Below are 14,007 nucleotides of genomic sequence, written 5' to 3' on the forward strand. Positions count from 1 at the left end.
AGGACCTTCACAAAATTAAAGAGTGGTGCATCTGCAATCAGATTGTATTCAATGTTAATAAGACTTTTGTTCTGGGCTTTAAGTGTAATGTAGAGGGTTTTTTGTTTGATGAGCAGACCCCACTACATGGTAGGCATTATAGTCGATTTCTTGGCCTCTTCATTGATGAGAGTTTAAAGTTTGACAACCATGCTTTGGGCCTCGCTGCTAAACTTTCTTCTGGTTGTTTTGCAGTCAGGTTTGCCAGGCATAAGTTGGGGGGTTGTTTGCTCGTTCAGTTTATTTTGCCTTAATAGACTCTCATATCTGTTATGGGTTGCCATTTTGGGGTTTGTGCTCCAAGGGACTCCTTAACATAATTTTTACTATTCACAAAAAAACATTAAGGTATCTGTGGGGTGTTGGTCTGAGAGTCTCTTGTAAACCTCTTTTTGTAGCTGAAAGAATTTAAATGATTTCTCACTCTTTATATTGGAAACTGCAACACTCATACATAAGTCCGTAAGTCCACCATCCTGCACCAGTCATAATACTCGTCAAGTGGGCAACTTATCTCTTCCAATCCCCACCTCCTCACTTACGAGAAACTCTCTTATATTTATTAGTTGTAAAATATTTAATCATGTTTCTTTTTCGATTAGGACTGTTACATACCTTAAAAAGTTTAGGAGAGAACTAAAGAAATTAATCTTACCAAAAGTTTACTACAGCATTGAAGAGTATTTTAATGACTCATTTTAATATTTAAAATTAATTATATATCTGTTGACCAGATTTATTTTATTTTATTTTTTTTTATTATTCTTGTTTTATGTTGGTTCTCGCCTTTTCTTTTCTTCTTTTTTGGTTTTTTCTTTGATTGTATAAAATATGCTTCTATGTACAATCAAAATCGATTCTGTACTCTGTTTTTGTCCTGTATCCTGTATAACCAAATAAATACTTGTATTATAAATTCTAGGATTAGGAAGCTTTTAGCACAAGTTTGTAAACTTAGCAAAGTATATTTTGACTTTGACTAAAATAGCTTTCCAAACATTAAATCTTCATCTTTCTAAATGGATTTTCATCGGCCCAATAAATAATATTACGTCTACTAAAATTTGTAAATTGTAGTGTCAACTTGCTTTCTGGCATTTTCTGAGAAACCAGTTGCAAAATACTGACTGTCCCTCTACGTTTCCTTCTTGAAGTCTCTGACTAATGTACTCATGATACAGGCGGTATTTAAACTTATGAAAATTCATTGGGCGGTAGTTTTAAATACTTCCACATTAGCTTCGATTTGCCGAAGCGATGTGCGCGGATTTTCCAGAACACCTTGCAGTACTAAATTTTCGTCGCTATTTCTGTTTCTGTTGGGCTTGTTAAATGAACCATACTTATTATAAATAACATACTAATAAATTATCTCGTAATCTACTGAAAGTCACTCAACCTGGTCTTTCTAAAAGAGGCTCATTGTACATTGCCCTCACTCGTTCAGCATTTTTGCGGCACAATATGAAGCAATCATCTAAATCTATCTTTTCTCAATTTGTAAATCTCTTCACCTTAAACCTATTGTTGAGTAAAAAAGAGTTTATCACAAATACGACATTGTTTACGTATTTTAACCAAAAGATAATTATTCAAAATGTCAAAACTATTACAATGATCAATAACTTTAAAAATATCATAATTATTTTAAAAGTGTTGATAGAGCGATGGCATCACCATGAAAACAATCCCGACATTTGTTTTCACATTTGGCTAAGTCAAAAAATATTTTTTTAAATAAATTTATGTTTTTCGCCATATCAAGATACCGTTGTTGTTATACGTGGTTTAAATCTAAAATTCGGAGAAAAATATCTTTAACGTCAATCAATTATTGGTCATAGTAGGTAACCCAAAACTACCAACTATTATTTAAATCGGTTTCAAGATGGCGACGATATTGCAGGTTTCCTAAAAACCTGATTTTTAGATTTAGCCCCATATTTTGAAAACCCCTGTAGATATCATGGATCTTAATATCCTATCTGATTGGACTTGGAACAGCACAACTTTTTCCCCAGTTAACTGAAACTGTATCTCTTACCTTTTGTGAAATCCTTATGTATATCATTTTAACTGGGGTACACTGTATATAAATGAACTAAGAAATTCATTTTTGTACCAGCATTCATGAATATATATATAAATATATGAAGATGAATTGAGTACAGCACCAATAATAACTTTCTATTTTAGGAAATGATTAGGTTCACAGTAACATTAGATTTTTCTCCTGAGCCTACACCTGAAGACCCATTCATTTTTAACTTTGAGATAACCAATACAATAAGTTCTCTGTTTTATGAATTATCAGAAAAATATGAACTACCTTCAGATTTTGAAATTACTCTCAAAGTTAATGGTGAAAAAAAGGTAAGAATATACTTTTTTATCTTTAATATAAAGGGTGTCCCAATAGGAACGCACGCTTTGAATTGCGCAGCATTCTTATTTTATCGCAGTATGTCAAAAAAAAACTGAAAAGAATAATGTAAACAGTTAGCGATTAGTAGCCATGGAACGATATACGGTCGAACAACGAATTATTATTGTTAAAACACACTACAAATATGGAGAATGTTTTGCGGAAACAGTTCGTAAATTGCGGGGCATTTTTGGTCGACACGATGCACCAAATCACACGACCGTCCAAAGACTAATTGATAAATTTGAACAAAATGGTTCTGTCGTGGATGTAAAAACACCAGTGCGTCACCGTACTAGCCGTTCTGTTGAAAATATTGCCGCAGTGCGTGAAAGTGTTGGCGAGAATCCGGGAACATCTATCCGTCATCGTGCACAGCAGTTGCACATATCGAAGAGCACTACCCACCGAATTCTAACAAAAGATCTTCATTTACATGCCTATAAGATTCAATTGACCCAAGAATTAAAGCCAGTGGACCATGCGACGCGCCTTACATTTTCTTCTTGGGTATTGCAAAAACAACAAATGGGTGTCGATTTTTCGAAAAAAAATTTCTTTACCGATGAGGCACACTTTCACCTTAATGGCTTTGTTATACAAAATTGTCGAATTTGGGGCGAAGAAAATCCTAGAGTCATTCACGGGAAGAAAATGCATCCATTAAGAGTCACTGTTTGGTGTGGACTTTGGACAGGTGGAGTAATTGGACCGTACTTCTTAGAGGACGAGGCTGAAAATGCAGTTACCGTGAACAGCGAACGCTATCGTAATATGCTCACTGAGTTTTTATGGCCTCAATTGGATGGTATGGATACGGGCGGTATGTGGTACCAACAGGATGGTGCGACATGTCACACTACACATGAAGCAATTCAATTGTTACAAAGAAAGTTTCCCGGTCGTGTCATTTCACGGAATGGAGACCAGAACTGGCCCGCAAGATCATGCGATTTAACGCCTTGTGACTTTTTTCTTTGGGGGTTTTTTAAAATCCCTCGTATACGCTAATAACCCAACAACAATTCCACAGTTGAAAAACGAAATTAGACGTATTATTAGCGAAATTGGGCCGCAATTATGTGAAAATGTAATTGAAAATTTCTCAAAACGATTAAGAGTCTGTCACGAAAGTCGAGGCGGCCATTTGCCAGATATTATTTTTCACGTTTAATTGCAGTTTATTAGCTTTACATTAAAATATACATTTTTTTTTTCAAGTACTTTATTGTCGAAAATTTGGTAATCAAATCAGATTTTACAAAACAAATATAAAAAATTTATACAACATATAAAATGCCTAAAAAAAAAAAAAAAATGCAAGAGAAAAATGTTACAAACAAAATCTTTATAAAACAAAATATATGCATGTAGACAAAGGTGGCAGTAGAGATAAAGGGACACATAAAGGTATGTTCAAAATTAAAATTAACAGATTAAAAGCTTAGCGTCTACTACACAACATCCTCAGCCTTAAAAAAGTCTTCAATCGAATAAAAGGCTTTTAGAAGCAAATATGACTTCAGTTTACAATGAAACTGGCGCAAAGACTGAACACTTCTTAATTCCACGCTAATGTGATTATAAATCATTAAACCGCGATATATAAATGAATCTTTGATAGATGTAAAATGAGGAATAGGAAGGAGAATATTATTAATCTGTCTGGTAGGATAACTGTGATGTCGGATTGGAAAACTGTTCTTATTTTTGAATATTAAATATGCAGTTTCCAAAATAAATAATGATGGTAGGGTCAAAATACGGCTCTCTTTGAAAAGATTACCACAATGCATTCTAGAATGGGCCTTAAATAAACTTCTGACAGCCCTCTTTTGCAGCACAAAAACAGACTGAAACAGATAATTTGAACATGCACCCCAAAATGGAAGAGCATACCTTAAATGCGACTCGAACAAAGCAAAGTACACATCACGAGCAACATCTCTCCCCAGTTCATGAACGGTTGCCCTAACAGAGAAGCAGCCAGAAGCAAGTTTTTTATTTAACTTTATTATATGGTCAGAAAACTTTAAATCTTTATCAATGACTAAACCAAGAAATGCAGAATTGTCTACCATGTCCAATGCGTTCTCACCAAAATCAAGACTCTCAGCTTGAAAATTGAAACCAATAACATGGGACTTTTTTAAGCAAAGTTGATTGGAATCACACCATTGCTTTAATTTCAGGAGATCGGCTGCAACATCTGTGACAAGCTGCTTGGGATCTTTATTCGACCATAAAACCGTTGTGTCGTCAGCAAACAATGTAAAATGTCCACATATGCTAAGAGTAATAAGATCATTAATGTATACAAGAAATAGAAGGGGACCAAGAACTGACCCCTGTGGAACACCACAATGCACAGACTCCCTACCAGAAAAGTCACCATTAAGGTACACAGACTGCTCGCGACCAGACAAATAGCACTCAAACCACTTCAGTGCAACACCCCTAACTCCATAAGCAGAAAGCTTCTGAAGCAGTATCCTATGACTCACACAATCAAAAGCTTTGGACATGTTATAGAACACCGCCGCAGTCGCCTCTCTTCCATTAACACCCTAGAGTTTAGAGAAGTTTGGACAAGAAATCAAACATAGCTTCAGAGGTGCTTTTCCCTGATAGAAAACCAAATTGTTCTTCCCCCAGAAGAAACTTTAAAAGACGATCCTTCATAAGTCTTTCAATTAACTTAGATAAAGTAGACAAAATTGAAATCGGCGTATAGTTGGATGGACTAGAACAATCACCACCCTTATAAAGAGGCAAAATTTTTGCTAATTTTAGGCAAAGAGGAAATGTGCCCGACTGAAATGAAATATTAATAGCATCAGAAAGAGCCTGAATAGGACTCAAAGGAAGTTTTCCCAATAAATTCACTGAAATACCATCGTCACTAGATGCCCTTTTCTTTTTCATCGATCCTATAGTGCAAAAAATCTCCCTGGGAGTAGTCGGGCTGAGGTAAAATAAGTTTCCACTAGTAGTAGGTAAAAATTTGAGAGGGTCATAAGTGGAAGAGAGACCCTTTGTGAGGATATCAGCAACCGAACAAAAGTACTTATTTAATATGTCAGAATCAATCTGCACTTCTTGAGAGCCATTACTTTTGGACACAACCTCATTAACAATTGACCACGCTTCGCGTTGCTCATTGGAGGAATATTTCAAACGTTTGGAATAATAGAGTCTTTTCGCTTCACACACAACTTTCCGGTAAACTTTTCGATATCTCGAGAATAGCGACAATACAAAATTATTTATCGGGTAGAACTTTTTTAAAATACCAAAAAATCTAAGATTACGACCGGAAATGCGAATACCAGGAGTTAACCATCTTTTCCGGTCCCTAAATCGATTTTTTAATGGGTGAACGGGAAAGTATCTATCAACTAACTTTGAAAGAGATGCGTGAAATGAAGCAAGAGCATCCTGCTCACAAAATATTGAGTCCCAATTAAAAGACCGACATCCTGCATCAAAAGACCGGAAGTTCCTTGTGCTGTAAATTCTACCCAAACCTCTGGATTTGTATCTTTTTCTGAATGGCACCTGAGCCAGGATGGCATTATGATCAGACAAAGCTGGATCAAATACATTACAAATTACATTCTCCTGTATATTGGAGGCAACATAGTCAATGGTTGTTTATGTGGTACCTGTTAAGTAACACTCAGTTTAAAATAAATTATGACTTTTATTTACCAATTAAAACGTGCGCTCTTATTGGGACACCCTTTATCATGAGCAACTACCTAGTTATGTTCAATGAATATGTAATATTAAATAATTGAATATTTTATATAAAACTTACTATTTCAGCACACACTAAATCATCTAAAAGAAAAAACTCTCTCTGAAGTTTTATGGCCTATATTAGATGAAGATGAATATGAACTAGTAATATCTCTCCTGAAGATAAAAAATATGTCACTATGTGTATCAGATGTTTCAGAAGATGAATTGTTTTTGGGTGCTTCTGCCAGTCCTACAGCTGGAGAACTTGCTCTTAGTGAATATCCCAGTACACAGTTTGAAGAATCAACTTATGATAGCAGAAGAAGAAAGGCTAGACAGCTTAGTCCTGTCATAGGTAAATTGCCTTTTTTTTTGTGCGCTTTGTTCTTAAATACCTTAACTTTTATAGCGGAATCACCTACTTATGTGGGCCTAGTAAATCAAGCCATGACCTGTTATTTAAATAGTTTATTGCAAGCATTATATATGACTCCAGAATTTCGCAATGCTCTTTATAATTGGGAGTTTGACGGAGCAAATGAGACTCGCTCAATACCTTATCAGTTACAGAAGTTGTTTTTGAATTTGCAAACTTCCAATAAATCTGCAGTGGAAACTACGGACTTAACTACAAGTTTTGGGTGGCAGGGTAAGTTATGATTAACTTTAATAGCATTCCCTTATTATCAATTATTAATTTTTTACCATCAGCGCATGTACTTACAATTAACTAGACAAACTAAAACTATAACAAATCATAAATATAAGATGACTAAATCAATTGAATTTGAGAGTAAGTAGGTTTTGTTTAAGACATAGTACATTATTGTATTTGATCCAGCTTTGTCTGATCATAATGCCATCCTGGCTCAGGTGCCATTCAGAAAAAGATACAAATCCAGAGGTTTGGGTAGAATTTACAGCACAAGGAACTTCCGGTCTTTTGATGCAGGATGTCGGTCTTTTAATTGGGACTCAATATTTTGTGAGCAGGATGATCTTGCTTCATTTCACGCATCTCTTTCAAAGTTAGTTGATAGATACTTTCCCGTTCACCCATTAAAAAATCGATTTAGGAACCGGAAAAGATGTTAACTCCTGGTATTCGCATTTCCGGTCGTAATCTTAGATTTTTTGGTATTTTAAAAAATTTCTACCCGATAAATAATTTTGTATTGTCGCTATTCTCGAGATATCGAAAAGTTTACTGGAAAGTTGTGTGTGAGGCGAAAAGACTCTATTATTCCAAACGTTTGAAATACTCCTCCAATGAGCAACGCGAAGCGTGGTCAATTGTTAATGAGGTTGTGTCCAAAAGTAATGGCTCTCAAGAAGTGCAGATTGATTCTGACATATTGAATAAGTACTTTTGTTCGGTTGCTGATATCCTCACAAAGGGTCTCTCTTCCACTTATGACCCTCTCAAATTTTTACCTACCACTAGTGGAAACTCATTTTACCTCAGCCCCACTACCCCCAGGGAGATTTTTTGCACTATACGATCGATGAAAAAGAAAAGGGTATCTAGTGACGATGGTATTTCAGTGAATTTATTGGAAAAACTTCCTTTGAGTGCTATTCAGGCTCTTTCTGATGCTATTAATATTTCATTTCAGTGGGGCACATTTCCTCTTTGCCTAAAATTAGCAAAAATTTTGCCTCTTTATAAGGGTGGTGATCATTCTAGTCCATCCAACTATAGGCCGATTTCAATTTTGTCTACTTTATCTAAGTTAATTGAAAGACTTATGAAGGATCGTCTTTTAAGGTTTCTTCTGGGGGAAGGGGTTCTTCGAGATGAACAATTTGGTTTTCTATCAGGGAAAAGCACCTCTGACGCTATGTTTGATTTCTTGTCCAAACTTCTCCAGGGTGTTAATGGAAGAGAGGCGACTGCGGCGGTGTTTTGTGACTTGTCCAAAGCTTTTGATTGTGTGAGTCATAGGATACTGCTTCAGAAGCTTTCTGCTTATGGAGTTAGGGGTGTTGCACTGAAGTGGTTTGAGTGCTATTTGTCTGGTCGCGAGCAGTCTGTGTACCTTAATGGTGACTTTTCTGGTAGGGAGTCTGTGGATTGTGGTGTTCCACAGTGGTCAGTTCTTGGTCCCCTTCTATTGCTTGTATACATTAATGATCTTATTACTCTTAGCATATGTGGATATTTTACATTGTTTGCCGACGACACAACGGTTTTATGGTCGAATAAAGATCCCAAGCAGCTTGTCAGAGATGTTGCAGCCGATCTCCTGAAATTAAAGCAATGGTGTGATTCCAATCAACTTTGCTTAAATATGTCAAAGTCCTATATTATTGGTTTCAATTTTCAAGCTGAGAGTCTTGATTTTGGTGAGAACGCATTGGACATGGTAGACAATTCTGCATTTCTTGGTTTAGTCATTGATAAAGATTTAAAGTGTTCTGACCATATAATAAAGTTAAATAAAAAACTTGCTTCTGGCTGCTTCTCTGTTAGGGCAACCGTTCATGAACTGGGGAGAGATGTTGCTCGTGATGTGTACTTTGCTTTGTTCGAGTCGCATTTAAGGTATGCTCTTCCATTTTGGGGTGCATGTTCAAATTATCTGTTTCAGTCTGTTTTCGTGCTGCAAAAGAAGGCTGTCAGAAGTTTATTTAAGGCCCATTCTAGAATGCATTGTGGTAATCTTTTCAAAGAGAGCCGTATTTTGACCCTACCATCATTATTTATTTTGGAAACTGCATGTTTAATATTCAAAAATAACAGTTTTCCAATCCGACATCACAGTTATCCTACCAGACAGATTAATAATATTCCCCTTCCTATTTCTCATTTTACATCTATCAAAGATTCATTTATATATCGCGGTTTAATGATTTATAATCACATTAGCGTGGAATTAAGATGTGTTCAGTCTTTGCGCCAGTTTCGTTGTAAACTGAAGTCATATTTGCTTCTAAAAGCCTTTTATTCGATTGAAGACTTTTTTAAGGCTGAGGATGTTGTGTAGTAGATGCTAAGCATTTAATCTGTTAATTTTAATTTTGAACATACCTTTATGTGTCCCTTTATCTCTGCTACCTTTGTCTACATGCATATATTTTGTTTTATAAAGATTTTGTTTGTAACATTTTTCTCTTGCATTTTTTTTTTTAGGCATTATATTTGTTTTGTAAAATCTGATTTGATTGTATTTATTTTCTGAAGCTTTGTCAATAAAATTCCAAATTTTCCAATAAAGTACTTGAAAAAAAAATATCTATTTTACTCAGCTGGATCATTTTGTAAATATTATAATATAGAGATTATTTATTTAAAAGGATTTTAAGAGGTGAACAGCTCGTCACATTTGTTTATTATTTTGGATTCCTACCAATTTCTAACAGCCACTTTAAGAACATTATACTCTATTTTATTAATTAAATGTGGGTCATATAGAAAAAATACAGACTGATAATTTCTGTAGTTTAAGGAAGCCATATTAAAATAATCAGCTTATTCTTATGGCGCACCACATGTGAATATATATTATTTTCTTCATCAAGATATGCTAGTAATGTTACAATGGAGCTTTTCTTGTGGTGACCAAATTATAGATAATATAAGTCTGGTTGAACTACTGCATTAAAAAAATTAAAAATTCTGTTTATTCTAAGTTTTCTTCTATTTATTCATTAAGTTTTCTAAGTCTTTCTGCAAATTTTTACAATATTTAAGAGTTTAAATCTAATATATCATCATAATATTGTGTATGTCATAAGTCATCAGCAAATCCTGGCTTTCAGAGTACTTCACACATTTAAGGAAGGTGTTAATAAAAATGACAAATAACAATGGCTCAAGGTTACTACCCTAAGGAACTTGCTGGGATCACCAGGGTTGGGTACGTCGAAAATTTGTCTTATTCGACGCTATTTTCGACGCGTCGAAAATATATTTGGATATTTTAATTGGAATTTGGAACTAAATACTATACTATAAAACCAGGCCCGACTAAAACCTCAGAATAAGTTAGTTATAGTACAGTAAATAACTACCTCAATGTGTATTAATATTAATATATTATTTAAAAAAAATACAACTAAAAAAAAGTCAACTTAACAGGACTTCAAACTTAAAATACATTCACAAATGATTATAAAAACGGCATTTAAATTATAAAATTAATATTCGTCACTTTTATTTTCATCTCTTATTTTTAGAATTAGGTAATGAATATAAGTCAGTTTTTTTGAAATTTCTGAGCTGAGTCTATTTCTCAGCCTTGAATGAATGAAAGACCAGTTTGAGAAACGTCTCTCGAGCTGTGCTGAAGAGGCTGGTATTGTATTCAACTTCATGGCTAACTTAGCCAGTTCCGGGTAATGTCTTTCTGCCAATCCCGAGAAAGTTTGCACATTTGCGATTTCTTTGGAACAAAGTTTTTCGAAGAAATTTTTATTATTTTTATAAAATTGGAAATCATTTAATGCAGTAGCACCTAAATTGTCTATGAGAAAGTTTTCCACATCTCGAATTTGTTCTTCAGATAACATTTTACCCCTATACTGTGGGTGTAAAAAATTGGCAGATAAAGAATAAACATTTAATGCTTGTTTTTGTCGTTTTTTTATAAAATTATTATATTGTTCATAACGCAATCTCAACCATTCCTCAGCTGCATCCGCAATTGAAGCCTGTGTGCTTTGTAATTTATTTAGGAGCTTGCATACAGGATCAAATAGCTTAACGCTATCCTCTACTTGCTTCTTTAAATTTTCCTCAAAAACGAGTTTAGTTATATTAGGTTTGATTTTTGTATTATCTTCTGCAATCACATTTCTCATAGCCTTTAAGTTATCGAAAAAATTAACAAAAGAGTCTCTTAATGAACACCAGCGTGTTTCCCCAGCTAATATTATTGTTTTTCGATTATGTTTTACAACACTTTTTTCTAAATCAGGCGATGAAAATTCTCTTAATACAGATTGTACTCTTCCTGCAATAGCATCTGATACCAATTCTTTTGCCAAAAGATTTGCAGTATGGCTATTGCAATTTGACTACCAAAGATTGATTTGGGAACCCATCTTTCTCATGTTACTAGCATTATCTGAGCAGATGGCATAAATATTAGTATTATATATTTCTTTCGCTAAAGTGACGCACTGCTCGACAATTTCCTGTAGTTTATCCCCAGTTTCCTTTTCGCCTGTAAGATCATAAGATTCTAGGAAAGCTATATTACCTCCAACATTGTGAATAAGGCAAACTACAATCTTTGTATTATTAGAAGAATTTTTCCAACCGTCAATCAACATAACGGATTCCGCGTCAAATTTTTTTAAAGAATTCTTACAATTTTCGTAGCATTTTGGTAGTAACGAGTTGGTTAATGTTTTTCTAGTCGGAAGCTTGTATGAAGGGCGAAGGGCATGTATGAAATTTTTAAAATGTGACGACTCTGTGACCGAAAAGGGTATGTTGCACCCAAATATAAATGTAGCCAAGGCTTTATCCAGGTCTTCTTTTTCTTTGAGGGGCATTTTGTCACAAAATTGCGAGGGAGTACCTTTACCTCCAGTGTTCTTTGCACTACTTGACCTTTTTCTTGATTGGGAGGCTTTACCAACGTGGATTCCAACGATTCCTGGTTTTTTTGTGTCTGAAAAAATTACAAATTATTTATTTCCCAGGGACAATAATATTTTTTATTAAAGCATACCTTGTATTACACTGCATAAGAAAGAATAGGAAGATCCAAGAAAACAGCTACCGCTACCACTACTACCACTTGGCCCACTAGGGGCAGGCGCATCAAGATTGAAAGATTCTAGTGTTCCAGTATTATCCGTTTCTATCATCATTTCTTGATCTTCGACACAGTAAGATTCAAGATCAGCCGAGGAACCAATATACACATTTCCAGATGCTATATCGCTGTTATTAGAAATTTTATCACTAATTAGGTCGATATTTTTACTTCTTTTTAAAATTTTTTATAAGGGCTGCTCATCTTCATCGCTCGAGTTATCGTCAGAGTCGGATACAACCACAACCGTCTTTTGCAAGTGTTTCTGGGTCACTAAAAGCAGGAAGGCTATTCATAGCAATAAATTTGCGACAAATTATTAAAATTTATAATAAAAACATATAGAGCCGAGCAAAAAAAAAAGTATTGCAAATAAAAAACATAATTTAATTGTTTATTGCACTACTTTCTGCAAAAAAAAATCCTCTCTTCATTTATAGGCTTTTAACTTTTTTTCTTTATTTTAATACACTAGCTTTAACCCCCGCGGCTCAGCTCGCGTCATTTAATGTGAATGTCTGTGGGTTTTTTTTTACTTTTACATATTTTTTTTTAATAAAATCATGCCTATAACCGTCCAGGGGAAAAACAAATAACTGTGCAAATTTTGACGCAATTCTGTTTTGTGGTTCGTAAGTTATAAGCGAACATACCCACCGACATTCACATTTATATTATAGATTAAAAAAAAATGATTCGATTATTCAAAAACCAAAATTTAGATTAATTTTCAATTTTAACCATACTTTCCACCTATATTTTTTATATAAATGTTTTTTGTGCAACAGCAGCAGCGCCGATGAAGCAACGTTTTAGTAATAGCAAGAAAAATAATAGTACTTTTTATTTTTACTTGCATATTCTGTGTACAAACATTTCTATGGCTCAGCAGTCTTTTCTTCCCTGTATTTTTTATGGTTTTCTTACAGTAGCTGCATAAGGCTGCACATTTCCCCTGAATTTTAATCGAATCAAAACCATATTCTTCCCAAAATGTATGTTGAGGTCGCCCAGCCATTATGAATATCTTTTTATATCAAGAATTCCGGTATGCTAATTTGTCATCTATCTCTACACGTACACACGACACTAAGCTAATATAACAGATAAAACTAAATAAGTCAGCTTTTTCTAAAGTGAAGCTATTTGATAAAACTATTAGAAGCCAAATTAGTCAAATAAACCGACTGGAAATTACCGCGCGTCTGCCGTAAGCCGATTTAAGTTGAGGGGATTCCCCTGAATTCGTGCTCTGTTGCCTATGTTCTAATAGAGAACGTATCTTAAACGATTTCAAGGGCAGTAGTACGAGCGATCGAGAGGCCGGCAAATATAAGCACCGGCAACCGGACGACGCGGTCCCTAATAGGCGAAAAAGATGGGCCGATAATATTCGACATTTTGACAATATTCGACGTGATTTTCGACACCAACGTCAATACTCAGCGTCAATACCCATCCCTGGGGATCACACATGAGGCAACAATTAGATAACAGAAAATCATTCAAATTTCCATTTATCAACCATTTAAATCAAAATAAAAGGTTTCCCAAAAAAATACTGACCAACAATTGCAAATGAGCTGTTTAGGCTCCAGAGCAGAAAAACTGGTTTTTGAACTATTATCTTGCTCATTAACTGAATCGCTGTTTGCAGTGCAGTTTAATCATTTTGTTTTTTTACAAATTAATTATTGTTTACAACAGTTACTCAAAATGCCATATACTATTTGCTTGAACGGACAGATTGCGGTCGTTGAGTCCTTTTTGTAACATTCCGCCGAATAGCTTATACAGATCGTGTTTTCGTTCGTTACTTATAGGAAACCGCATAGAGGCGAAATTTTCCAACGTCGCGCGTGTACCAGTGCCTGCGACAGCGCACCGTCCCGGCCGGCCCGAGGACGGTAGTGTTGTAAAAATCCGGATTAATTCAATATCCGGACAGTATTGATTCGGATGAATTGAAAATTTGGTTTTTTCATCCGGATTAATTCATCTGCTCGATGTCTCGCCCGTTCGGCAAATTAT

General features: G+C 34.9%; 1 protein-coding gene across 1 annotated transcript in view; it reads left to right on the forward strand.

The window, feature by feature from the left end:
- Positions 1-14,007, forward strand: part of LOC126742144 (ubiquitin carboxyl-terminal hydrolase 47) — a gene marked incomplete at its 3' end in the record, with an annotated part of 88,161 nt that overhangs the window by 2,847 nt on the left and 71,307 nt on the right. Inside the window, exons 3-5 of the mRNA XM_050448718.1 lie at positions 2,236-2,412; positions 6,293-6,563; positions 6,618-6,857. Of these exons, the coding sequence (XP_050304675.1) occupies positions 2,239-2,412; positions 6,293-6,563; positions 6,618-6,857 (685 nt within the window). The remainder of the gene's footprint in view (positions 1-2,235; positions 2,413-6,292; positions 6,564-6,617; positions 6,858-14,007) is intronic.

The sequence above is a fragment of the Anthonomus grandis genome, chromosome 1 (assembly GCF_022605725.1).
Source record: "Anthonomus grandis grandis chromosome 1, icAntGran1.3, whole genome shotgun sequence".
Taxonomy (NCBI): domain Eukaryota; kingdom Metazoa; phylum Arthropoda; class Insecta; order Coleoptera; family Curculionidae; genus Anthonomus; species Anthonomus grandis.